Source organism: Camelus ferus, chromosome 22 (genome assembly GCF_009834535.1).
Source record: "Camelus ferus isolate YT-003-E chromosome 22, BCGSAC_Cfer_1.0, whole genome shotgun sequence".
Classification (NCBI taxonomy): Eukaryota; Metazoa; Chordata; class Mammalia; order Artiodactyla; family Camelidae; genus Camelus; species Camelus ferus.
Genome location: NC_045717.1, coordinates 26,477,694 through 26,489,759, shown reverse-complemented (window position 1 = coordinate 26,489,759; position 12,066 = coordinate 26,477,694). Strand labels below are relative to the sequence as shown.

The 12,066-nt window shown below is 60.2% G+C and overlaps 1 protein-coding gene across 14 annotated transcripts; it reads right to left on the bottom strand.

Moving 5' to 3' along the window:
• Positions 1 to 1,807: 1,807 nt before the first annotated feature.
• Positions 1,808 to 10,354, bottom strand: ADAMTSL5 (ADAMTS like 5). 14 transcript variants are annotated; one of them, XM_032466088.1, is made up of 14 exons: positions 9,767 to 10,350; positions 8,763 to 8,875; positions 8,563 to 8,664; positions 8,101 to 8,173; positions 7,899 to 7,990; positions 7,609 to 7,669; positions 7,352 to 7,460; positions 6,030 to 6,157; positions 5,558 to 5,669; positions 5,144 to 5,230; positions 4,841 to 5,004; positions 4,501 to 4,699; positions 4,358 to 4,429; positions 1,808 to 4,002 (listed from the first exon to the last, which is right to left on the bottom strand). In XM_032466088.1, exons 3-14 carry the CDS (start codon positions 8,616 to 8,618, stop codon positions 3,701 to 3,703), a joined length of 1,455 nt encoding a protein of 484 aa, XP_032321979.1. In that variant the 5' UTR covers positions 8,619 to 8,664; positions 8,763 to 8,875; positions 9,767 to 10,350; the 3' UTR covers positions 1,808 to 3,700. The 14 variants fall into 14 exon arrangements, with proteins under 14 accessions (XP_032321979.1, XP_032321980.1, XP_032321981.1 ...); XM_032466089.1 differs by having other exon boundaries at positions 10,098 to 10,350; XM_032466090.1 differs by lacking the exon at positions 8,763 to 8,875 and having other exon boundaries at positions 10,104 to 10,350.
• Between the last annotated feature and the right edge of the window lie 1,712 nt (positions 10,355 to 12,066).

Here is a 12,066-nt window from a genome sequence, read left to right as displayed (position 1 = left end):
GGACAGGGATCTTGGCATCTGCTTATCACTGCCCCAGCTGTTTGAAGATGGTGGTGTGACCTTGGTCCGGGGCTGGCTCTCTCTGCACCTGACCTCGCCCCGCTCCCGCTGTGCCCCTCAAAGACCATCCCAGGGCCCCACCCACCCCTGGGTCAGCTCACCTAGGAACACAGGTGAAAGGACACATGCCTGACTCACCAGGTGGAGGCAGTGACCTTTAGTCCGTCAGACATGTTTTAATTTAAACATACAGAAAAGCGTAGTCAGTGACTTGAGGCAAGTAACGCATCAGGGCTGGCCCTGCTGGTCACTCCCCACCCTCAAAGGCAGCCCCATCCACACCTCCCCCCACCCGTGAAGGTCACTTGCATCCCGTCCACGGTGTTTTCTGCCCTCTCCCGTCTGACTCAGACTCGCCGCACTGCCACGGGCAGGGCCCCTGGTGCCCTTCTCTTCCGCTGGCAGAGAGCATGTCATTCTATGGGAAGGCCGTAGGGTGCCCCGTGCCACTGTGGGTGGGCCTTAGCGTTGTTTCGAGTTGGGGGCTATTGTGACAAAAGCTGCTAGGAACATTCTAGAACCAGTCTTTGGTAAGCAGTGCTCTCCTTCCCCTTCGGCATTCACTTGTCAGACTGCAGGGTTTCAGGTGAGAGTGTGAGCCTCCTGGAGCTGCTTTAACCAATTACCACCAACTGGGAGGCTTGGGACAATAGAAATTTATTCTCTCACCATCTGGAGGCCTCAAGTCCAAGATCCAGGGCTGGCAGGGCCGTGGTCCCTCCAGAGGCTCCAGAGGAGGGTCCTTCCTGCCTCCACCGGCTTCTGGGGGCCCCAAGCATCCCTGGGCTTGTGGCCCCATTGCTCCGACCTCTGCCTCCACCACCACATGGCCATCTTCTCGGTCTCTCCTCTGCGTGTCTCTTACAAGGACACCTGTCATTGGATTTAGGGCCCACTTGGATAATCCAGAGTGATTTTGAGACCCTTACCAACATCTGCAAAGACTCTTTTTCCAAATAAGATCCTGTTCACAGGTCCCAGGGGTTAGGGCGTGGACGTGTTTATTCAACCTTACACGTGAGCGTGTGTTCAGCTGTAGCAGAAACAGCCAAACTGTTTTCCCAGGTGTTATGCCATTGTAACCTGCACACCCTCATCTGATCCCGCAGGATGTGAGACAGCCTGGATGGGGTGGTTCAGCAGCCCTTCAACTGGACACGTGCCCTCCCGTGGGTCAGCCAGCTTGTACGGAGTCAGTGAGAGACGAGCACACAGCAGGAGGGTGCTGTGTGCAGAGAATTAAAAACAGTAAGAACAGCATCAGACCCCCCCAGGGCCATGTTGCTGAGCACAAATGTTCCTGGGGCTGCTGAATCCACTGGTGTGATTACTTTTGTCTTAATAACATGGACGCAAGTTTCCAACGTGCCTCTTTTCCTTCTTCATTCTTTAATAAACGTCATCTCCCTTGGGAAGTCCAGAGAATTCCCAGTTCCAGATGCGTGAAGACTCGGCTGCGTGGGCTTCCCTTGAGAGGACGTTCCCATCTGTAATCATTTGCGGTCTCTTCAGGGACACAGTAAATAATAAAACCCTGAGAGCTGGGGATTGTGCAGACACGAAGAAGCAGATCTCGAGTCACTCCATTTCCGTCATTCCCTGTAAGCGTCCGGAGTTTTTATTCCTGTTTAAAGCATCAAAGCCGCGTGGTATCTTTGCTGGGCGAGCGTGATCGCCAGTTTCGCTGTGCACGTTGCTGAATTTGAGAATCTTTAGAACCACAGTGTTTTCTACTCTCTTTAAATCGTTCCGTCGATTTTTTTATTTAAAGCTCAAGAGAAAACCAGAAAAACAACGAAATGCTTACTGCGGAGGGTTACAGGATCACGACTGGAAACAATGTTGCCACTGGCAGGAGAGGCCGTCCAGAGACCGGGCTGCGGGGAGTCCTGGCCTCTGTGGCCACAGGCCATCTCATCTGCTGCCCGAGTGGGCCCTGCACTGGCCTCCCTACCAGCAGGTGCCTCGCCCAGGCCAACTGGTCTAGCTGGTGGGGAGTAGGTGGCAGCGCTGACCCACAGAGCTCTGGGGAGGAGGAGGCTGGAGACTCCCATTCCCTGAGACACCCTCACCCTGCAGTGAGGCAGAGAGGACCACCTCTGGATAACAGGCCCGGGCAGTAGGGCCCTTGGGGGCTGCGGGTAACACCGGGAGCGAGCAATCCTTCTTCCCCCGTCCTGCCACCAGGGGGCGCCCGGGCCCCAGGCCCGCCCTCCTGAGCTGCGCCCCGCTGTGCCCCGCTGTGCCCCGCTGTGCCCCACGGGAGGGGGCGTTCTGGGGATTCTCCAGGCCTGGGCTGTCCCAGGTGCTGCTGGGTCCCTGGTGTACAGGAGGCACTCAATAAATACTCTTTGGAGGAATGTGTGAGTGAACGGAGGGGCGAGGGAAGGAGTCCAGGAGAGTGTGATTGCCAGGAGAGCCGGAAAGGGCACTGGGATGGGGAAACAGGCAGAGAGAGGGGCAGGGCCTGGCCTGAGGTCACCCGCAAGGTCCAAGGCTGAGCCATCCATGGATGGTACAGAAGAGCAGACACTTCCAATCAATACGTGACCTAGGCCTGCCTTCTGGGCTCTAGAATTATACCCAGGACACACAAGGACAGGGCACAGGCTGAGGGCAGGGGCTCTGAACTGCCTCCTCTCTTGGAGTGGCAGGTCTTGAGAACTGCCTGAGATGAACATGCGGCCCCCAAAGGGGCATGGGGAGGACGCTTGGGACCTATGGAAGCCCCATGTGCCCCTATCCTCATATTCCCTGTCCTTGTTGTTCCCCCACCCGGGGTCAGACATGCTGAGAGGAAGTGGGGGCTGGACCAGGAGTGCATGTGGTCACGTGTGAACATGTGGTGAGAGCTCCATTGTGAGTCAGACTGCCAGCGCATCTTGAAGTCTCTGCAGCCAAGTATGTGTAACTGGGGTGCCCTTGTTAAGAAAAAGTGTTTGTAAAAGTTAATAGGAATAAAAAAGGGGTGAACAGCAGTGTTGCCTGGAGGAAACCCTTCCCTGCCCTGAGCTGCTGAAGTTGTCAAGTTTATCTCTGAACTTCTTGGTAGCCAGGGTAAAAGGGGAAACTGGTATGTTACAGTGAATTAACATTGCCTGGGTAGGCATGTCTTCTAGGGGTCATGTCTGTTTGTGACAGAGTCTCTGAATAGGTGAGGGTGCGAGTGTAAGTGGCAATGAGAAGGGAGAGACAGAGTGTCAGGGAGTTAAACAGTGATGAGTTTCCTGGTAGCTAGGGCAAAAAGGGAAACTGATACATTACAGTGTCTGTTTAGGCATGTCTTCCTCCAGGCCATGCTTGCTTGTGACAGCGTCTAATCAACTGAGTGTGAAGCAAGGGGAATAAAAGCAGACACAAAGTCTCTGAGTGTAAAATAGCTGTAAGTTTCCTGGCAGCCAGGGTGAGAGAGGAAATGAGTTAAAGAGTCAATTCAGTGTGTCCTCATCAGTACCTGCCTGCTTGCAACAGTGGATCTGAGTGCAGGAGTAGAAGCGGGTGTAATGAGGAGTCACAGAGCTGCAAGTGGGAGATACTCCAAAGCTCCCTGGAAGCTATGCCAAGAGGGGAAGTATGTTGACTTTGAGCCTAGCCAGGCATGTCCTCCTCGTGGTGTGTGGCTGAGGCCTGGTCTAGGGGCTCAGACAGGGCAGTGCTGGGCGGCCAGGCGGACACGGCTGTCCTCGGCAGGGCTCCAGGGCCGGGCATAGCCGGCGTGGGGCAGCAGCAGCCGGTCCTGAGTGCCATCGGGGCTGATGAGGCGCCGGGCAGCCAGCAGGTACTCGCGATGGAGGGCCAACACTGGGCAGGGGCAGCGGCTCGGTGCCCACACGTACTCGAGAGCACGCAGCGGTGAGCGGTTCTTGTAGATGAGCTGCACGCGCACCTCATAGCGGGTCTCCTGGGCCTGGCGGAGGCGGCCCCGCACTCGGGCCCGGAACACTGTGGGCAGGGCGGGTGCTAAGGCCGGCTGGATGCTCTTCCCTGGGCCCCATCCACACACCCACTGCCAGGCAAGGGAACTAGGGGTCGGGAGGGGCATCGGGGACCCTTGGGGTCTGTGGTAGCCAAGGCCTGGGGTTGGGGTCAGGGTCAGGTCAGGGATCAATGAGGGGTTAGGGGTCAGATTAGGGCAAAGGGTCAAATCAAGGAGTCAAATTAAGGTCAGAAGGAGTCAAGTTGGAGTCAGGTCAAGGAGTCAAGGGTAAAATCAGACCAGGGTCAGAGGTCGGCAGGACAGGGATCAAGTTCGGGACAGTGAGGGGTCAGGTGAGGGCTGGGGTCAGGGGTGTCTTACCGAAGTCGCTGCCACAATAGTGGAGCAGCCGGTGGGCACGACCTCGGGTGTCAGGACAGGGTGGGCAGGGGTCTGTGGAGGCAGTGCCATCAGGGGCACAGGCCTCACCTCCCTGCTTGCTCCCACCCACGCTGTCCCCTCACCTGATGTGGGGGTCGGGGTCTGATGGAGGATAACGGTGGGGGCTGCAGGAGGCTCAGGGGGCCGAGGTTCCACCTCCCGAGGCTGTGGCTGCCACAGGGGCCAGCCCAGGGCCTGTGCCTGTGCTTGGAAGGGGCTGTAGAGCTCCTGGGGGAGCCAGAACTCGAACTCAATGCCGGGGTTGGGCTCCTGCAGGAGGACCTGGGGAGGGGGTCACACACTAGGGAGCTGCAGTCAGGTATGATGGCCCAGCCTTCCCTCTGACACTCTGACCCCTGCCTCCTCCCAGATCCTATAACCACCGCAACGTGTCCAGCTGCCCCATCAGAGGCCCGCCCGTACCTGCAGGAGCAGGTCTTGGGAGGTGGGCCCGGCGGCGCTCAGCGTCTCCTCCCGCCCCGTGGCGCGGGTGTAAACCACGCGGGTGCCCGCCGCCTCGTAGGTCCCGGGCGGGCTGACCGCCCAGTTCCCGTTGAGCACGTAGCGCCCGTCGCCCCTCATCAGCGCTGCAAGGGAAGGGTGAGCCCGAGCTTCCCGGAACAGGCCTGGCCCGCCTCCCTACCCTGGCGTCCCCCTCCCTAGGCCTCAGTCTCCCCGTTGGATCCGGGTGGCCAACAGGGCGCCTCCCCCCGGACCCTGCGGTACCCAGGTGGTTGCGGCTCCGGTGGGCGGCGCGTATGTGCCTGGCGCCCTCAGGGATCAGGGTCACGTTCCAGTACCCAGCGAAGGCACCTGGGCGGGAGGGAAGAAAAGTGTTGGGAACAGGGTGGGGTGTATTTGAAGGATGACTTAAGGCTTAAGTGAAGTGCTGCGGTGCGGGGGTTAGCCAAGGCCCTGGTGCTCGGAAAACGCTTCCTAAAGGATCGGAGTTACGTTTACTGTCGCTTGAGTGCGGCAGCGAAAGAGTTAAGCCCCCATCTGTTCTGCGAAGGGCGGGACAATCTGGCAGTGGCCAATTACAATGACGAGTGGGGGGGCGGGCCGCAGACTGCCCGCTCAGCTCGGGACTTCGTTAAAGGGCCCTCTCAGGGACAGAGTGAGGAAGGGGTGGGCGGTCACCGGCGTCACGGAACACGCGCTGTACGAAGAGGCATGAGTCGTTGGCGCCACCGCAGCGGCCGCAGCGGTCTTCGCGGGCGCCCGAGCCCAGCAAACCGTCACAGCCGGCGCTCTACAGGGGTGGGGAGGACACGCGCGCGGTCAAACGCCCCCCAGCCCGGGGCCGCTGTGAGCGCGAGGGTGGAGGGGTGAGGGGGGCTCATGGAAGAGGGCGGGACCGAGAACTGAAAGGATGGGACTGGGGGCGGGCCCCAGTGGGAGGAGGCTGGGGGTGGAGTCTAGTGATGATAGGTGGAGGCCGGGAGGGCGGGGCGTTGCTAAGGGGTGGGGCCAAGTGAAGAAGGCCCGACCGGGAACTAAATGAATGGGACTTGGGGGAGAGGCCTGGAGGAAGGAGCCTAGGGTGAAATCTAGGGAAAGGCGGGGCCCTGATGGAGGTGGGCGGGGACGGGGCTGGGCCTGGAGACCTCACCAGACAGCGGCCAGCCACGCAGAGCCCTGGGGAGCCCTGGCTGCAGGGGGTACCGTCCAGTACTCGACCAAAGCTGTGATAGAAGTCGTGCCCCTCTGCCAGGCAGTTGAGGTCACACTGGTTGGGTGCTGGGGGGCGGGAGGAGCTGGTGGGCCGGGGGACTGCTATCTGAGTTCCAGCCCCCTCCCTGCCAGTCTCCCCCAGGCAACAATCCCTTTGGGCAGATGACGCCCAGAGACAGACAAAGCCACACACAGAGGCTGAGGCAGAGCCAGGACTGGAACTTAGGCATTCTTCTTCCAGTTCTGCGGGACTCTCCCAGGCCAGTATCTAGGCCTGCACTCATTTGTTCATTCATTCATTCATGTTAAGTCCTAATATTAGGGGGTCCTTACATGTTTCCATTATTAACATCATCACCCATCCTTCACTCATTCTTTCATTCTACAACACTTATTCCACAAACACTTGTTGAGAACTTAGGATTTTCCAGACAGTGTTCTAGGCTCTGGGGTATAGCAGTGGGCAGAACTCACTCAGTACTTGGGCCCTGCACCCAGCAGGTGCCCCGTAAAAAGTATTTGTCCAGTGCTGACTGAGTCCCGCATAGCCCGGGTGTGTTGCTGGCCCTGCCTGGGACTCAGTTTCCCTCTCTAACTTGCAGTGGACAGTCAGATCACACCCACAGAACACCAGCCCCGATCCCTGCTCCCTTCTGCTCAAGCTCTCTCTGGCTCCCACATCCCTGAGGCTGGCTGGCAGACCCTGCCTGGATTGGAACCCGAGCTGGCCATGACAGGCCTCTGTGGGGGTGGGACCATGACAAGTTTCCTCCAATTCTTGAGGCGAAGGGAAAAAAAAAAATCCATGAGGTCGAAAAAAAATCTATGATGGAAACTTTCTTCATTCTAGGATTTTCTTATCTGTGTCTGCTCCCACCATGGCGTCTGAAACTGCCTATCTCCCTTAAATCTGGAGGTGCACTGCCCCGGGCACAAAGTTATATAACTCATTATTTTCAGCTCAGTGTGGCAGCATTTCCTGCTGCTAGGGTAAGTTTGAAAACTGTTGGCTTCTGGATACAGCTCCAAGTAAATCCTCACCCCGGTGTTCGACCCTGTGCATAATAGACCCTGCCTCCCTGGGCCCCTGCTTCACATCTCACATGTGCTTTTCCCCACTGCTTCACCTCACCAACTCCTACATATCCTTCAAAGCCCCAGTGCTAATGCCCCCTTCTTGCAACCCTCCAAGTTCCCCTTCTTTCTTAGCAGCCACTTTTCCTTGCCAGCTCTCAACTAACTGGAAGGTAGGCTACTCACCTCCATAGAAGGGCACCCACAGGTAGGTCTTCTGGGTGCCCAGGACAGGGTGGCCATTGTAGAGGGCACACTGGAGGTCTCGGAAGGGCACAGCCCCTAGGGGACAGTCCTGGGGATGGAGATGGATGGATCAGAGGCTGGGATGGCCCTGGGGATACCCAAAAAGTCTGGCATGGTGGCAAGCATACTTGGCAGCAGGGGTAGGGAGGCAGGAGGGCTTCAGGGAAGACTCAGTCTTGGAGGCGGGTAGAACTTACGGGCAACTGGCAGAGGCGGTACTCGTGAGTGTGCCCCCAGCATAGCTCTTCCCCGGGAAACCTACAAGGATCAGGGCTTCCAGACCCTGGTCAGGACCTCCAGGAACCCCTTCCCCAGAGCCAACCTGCCCATCCATCCACCCCCCCAACCCTACCCACATTCCAGCTGAATCAGCTGGATTAAAAGGAGTAGCATGTGTGGGCAGGCCGAGGGTGCGGCCAGGGGCTGGGCTGGGCTGGCAGGAGAGGAGGGGTAGGGACCCCCTCCCGTCCCACCCAGCCCTCCGCACCGAATGCATCTCCGGCTGCGCATGGAGAGCCCTTGCCCACAAGAACTGGAACAGCGGCTCCAGGAACCCCACGGAGTCCACTCGCCTGAACCCTACTTGGGGAGAGAGAGGCACAGTTAGCCTCGGAAGGGAGGCTAGTGACCCCCACAGCACCAGCCAGTTCCCCATGTCCACTGCCCCTTGGATTCATGTCCCCCTTTACCTGAGCGTTGTCCCCCAAACCACAGTTGAGAAGGGTCCACAGCAGGAGCAGGAGGCCCTGGAGGGGGTGGCGTCTGGGGGAGCAGAGGGGGCCCTGCAGTGGGGGTGCCAGCCGGCCAGGGGTTCAACCCCAGCTCTGCCCTGACTTAGCTATGTGATTTTGGACAGTAGCTCAACCTCTCTGAGCCTCCCTTCTCATCTCTGAGACATGAAGTGATAATAGAGCCCCCCACGGGAAAGGTCTGAGAGGCCCGTCAGGCTAGGTGAGGAAAATGGGAGTCGCAGAGCCTGCTATGGAGAGAGAGAGCTCGAAATTATTGCTATTGGTGGTTTATTGTCTTATGATGCACACAGAAGGTGCTTATTCACTGTCTTCAGGAGGAAGGAATCATCCCAGGACAATGCATGAGTGTCTCCAGGGCCCCAGGGCTGTCCCCACTCTCCCCACCATCATCGCTCCTACCTTCCTGTGTGGCCGGGGGCCAGCTGCTCTGCTTCCCCGGGCCTCAGTTTCCCCATCTGTGCAGTGGGAACCAGCTGGGCTCAGTCCAGGATTCTATGAGAACTTGCAGAGGGTGTGGCCAGTGGGAGCTGGAGCTGGTGTCTGGCAGAGGCCCCCCGGCGGCCCCCAGCCTCCAGGGCCCCCTCAGCTCCCAGACTCACAGCAGCAGGGAGCTCCGGGGTTGGGGGAGGGGCAGGGAGGGGTGACCTGGCCCTGGTCCAGTCTGTGCCTCATGGCCTCTTGCAGAGGGTGTGGGACGGAGCCCCAGGGCAACCTGCAGAGGGAAAAGGGCCACCAGTGAGAATGAGGCAGGGAAGAGGAAGACGGCTGTGTGGGTGCGGTGGGGGGGTGGCTGGGAGACTTTGCCTCCCTGGGCCTCAGTTTCCCCATCTGTCAGGGGAGGAATGAAGTCAGTTGTCATTCCCATGTGACCACGGCATGGGTGGCGAAAGGGGGAGGGAAGCAGCTGCCTCGTGAGTCCTCTCTCAGGCCAGGGTCATGGAGCCCAGCGGTCAGCAGAACCCAAAGGACACACAGGACACGCTGGAGTCCTCCAGACCTCGAGGTCCTGGGCACCGGATGTGGAAAGGTCAAGTCCCACGAGACCTTCTAGAACCCGTTTCCCTGGTTATCAGGCTCTCCTGGCTCTGGCATTAGAACTTGGGGCACCAAAGGTCTGGGGCCAAGGTGGCTCCAGGCACTGAGAACCTGGAGGACCGCGGGGCAGGTCCCCCTCTCTGACCACAGCCCGGCAGCCAGCTGCACTTCTGAACCCCAGCCTTGGCTGGCCCAGGAAACAGAAAGCAGTCTGGGCTGGAAGGTGGACATAAGGGGAGGGGGATTGTACATCTGACAGCCGCTCCCCACTGAGCACTGACTGGTGGAGTGAAGGTCTAGGTGATGAAACATGCCAGGTGAGGTGGACCACCCTTCTCATGCTCCAGAGCCCCCTGCCCGAGTAGCAGAACACACGCCCTGTTTTGGCCTCACTCCTGAACGTCAGTGAGATCTCAGGACAAGCCACGCTTCTGGGCCTCAGTTTCCCCAGGAGGAAATGGGGATGAACTTTCTCCCAGCCTGGGAGTTGCTTCCTCGCCACCGCCCAGACTAGGGAGCAGGAGGAGACGCCGGCCGGCATAGTGGGGGGATAGGAAGAGGGACTTACCGGATACGTAGAGCCCAGGCGACGCGTCCTGGCTCCCCGGGCCGCCCCTGGGCTAGCGGAAGCGGCGGGGCAGGCGAGGAGGGGCGGGGGGAGCCCGGGGCGGCCCTTCCCACCCCGCCTCCCAGGGCGCGCCCGGGTCGGGGTCTGGAGGGACGGCGGCCCCGTGCGCCCCCGCGCGGCCGTCCCGCGCCTGGACGCCGACCTGCGGCAGGGGACTGCCCCGCAAGATCCCCGGTCCCCCAGAACTGCGGCCTGGTGACCGCGCGTCCCTGTCCCGGTGCCCTTGGGAGGCCCAGGGCGGGGGAGCCACGTGGGGACCCACCGCCCTTACCCCCACCTCGGGGCTGCTATTCCGGGCGCCGCGGTCAGGGCCAGGGAATGTGCGCGAACCGAGGTCGCCCTGCTCTGGCTCCGGGCGGGCGCTGCCCTCTCTCCACCGACGCCCAGATCGCGTCCCCACGAAAGTCCCCTTTCCCAGCCACTACCCCTCCCTTTCCCTCTCCCCACCCCTCCCTCAAGGTCACGTTACTCAGGAACCCACGCGCCTGGGTTCCGATCCTGGGGCTTCCACCACCCCCAGCTCAGGGCCCCAGAGTTCTGGGGAGAAGCTCAGCCCCAGGGGCCAGGCGTGAGGGGTGGAGAGCCCCCTCCCAGCCCGGCGCATTCCCGGGCGCTGCTGTCACCAGAGGACGCGCCCCACCCAACCTCCCGCTCTCTCCGCCGGGCCCCGTGCTGCAGGCAGCGACTTCGAACTAGACCCGGGTCCAGAAGGTCCTCGTGCCACGTGACTGTGGCCTCACCCTCCCCGACCTCAGGTTTCCCATCCAGGCAATGGGGCCAGCGGGGGTCTCCACCCCTACGACACCTCCAGGTGGATCTCAGCTCTTGGCGCGGACCAGCAAGGACGGGGTTACTTCAGGGCTCCCCACTACCCCCCTTTCCTGGTTTTGCATCTGCGCGCCACCTCCCCCCGCCCACGCAGGGACTCAGCCAGCGCCCGCCCTCTTCTCGCCCTCTCCCCCAGCTCCTCCCTGTTGCCCCGTGATGCTCCCTGGCGAGCAGGTTGAGGACAAGGAGGCATCAAGAGGGTGATGGGTGGACTGCCCTTCTGCTCCCTGGGCTCAGCCGGCACTCAGCTTGAGTGCCCCCTCCTCCGGGAAGCCTACATTGAGGTCTCCAGTCCCTGACCACAGGGAGGGGGTGTTGCCTGTCCCCTTTTGTCTGGCCTCCAGCCTAGAGCAGCTCAGAGCAGGGCCACCCAATGCCATTCATTCATTCAGCACTTACTGAGCACTTACTGTGTACCACAGCTGTGAACCCAGCCAATCAGGCTTGTGAGTGAGGCAGCCCCCGGGAGGGTATAATCCTACCTTCTGACCAGGATGCTCTGAAGAAAAAGCCCAGACCCACTGCAGATAGGGTAGGGGGTCAGGAAGGCCCTCACTGAGGAGGTGATTGACACAAGGAGGTGGGGGAAGGGCAGCCCAGGCAGAGGGAACAGCATGTGCAAAGGCCCTGAGGCTGGAATAAGAAAATAGAGACAGTCAGGAGGTTGGGGTGGATGGAGATGAGGTCAGAGAGGGGTGGGGGATGGGAGAGGGTGCTCTAGTTTTGGGAAAGCTGACACTGGCTGCTGTGGGGGCAGGAGTGGGGACCCAGAAAGCAGTGAGATGTGTTGGTGGCAGGGGCAGTGCAGATCATGTGGGTGGGGGTGAGAGCAGTGGGTGGCTCCCAGCTGTTGAGGAGTGGAGTGGAGTCTGCAGGCCTTGCTGACAGATCCCAGGGGGTAGGAGTTGGGAGGAGGCAGGCAGGGGCTTGGCCTGAGCATCCTGGGAGGGGAGGTGCCCCATTCACTGAGGGGAGCAGGTGGGGGCCTGGTGGAGGGAGGACAAGTCCCGAGGTCACTTCTGGATGGGTCTAGGGTGAGGTAAGAAGAGGCTTGGAGCCCAGGGGCCATGTCTGGCTGGAGATGGACACATGGGTGTCCTCTGCACACAGGGGTGTTTAGCATCGTAGATGAGGCCACAGGGTGTGAGTGTGGACAGAACAGAGATTGGGGCCTGAGTACCAGAGGTCGGGGCGGGGAGCAGAATGGGTGGGCGTGGGGTCCCGGGAGGTCAGTCACAGGAGGATGGGCTTCTGGGAGGAGAAAGGGCAGCCTGGGTGGGGAAAATGAGGCTGGAGAATGGACCAGGGCCCGAATATCAGAATCAATGGAGGTAGTGACCTGACAATGTTAAGCCTGGTGGGACTGCGCTGGAGAGAGGACGCAGGACAGGCAGTGGGGACGGTGTGGGCAG

Bases quoted from the DNA above. Each gene is read 5' to 3' on its own strand.
- ADAMTSL5 (XM_032466088.1), bottom strand. From the start codon at position 8,618: ATGGGGAAACTGAGGCCCGGGGAAGCAGAGCAGCTGGCCCCCGGCCAC. The intron at 5,005-5,143 runs GTACCGCAGGGT...CTTCCCTTGCAG, and splicing joins CCGGAGCCGCAACCACCTGG to CGCTGATGAGGGGCGACGGG. The intron at 4,700-4,840 runs GTACGGGCGGGC...CCCCCTCCCCAG, and splicing joins CCCAAGACCTGCTCCTGCAG to GTCCTCCTGCAGGAGCCCAA.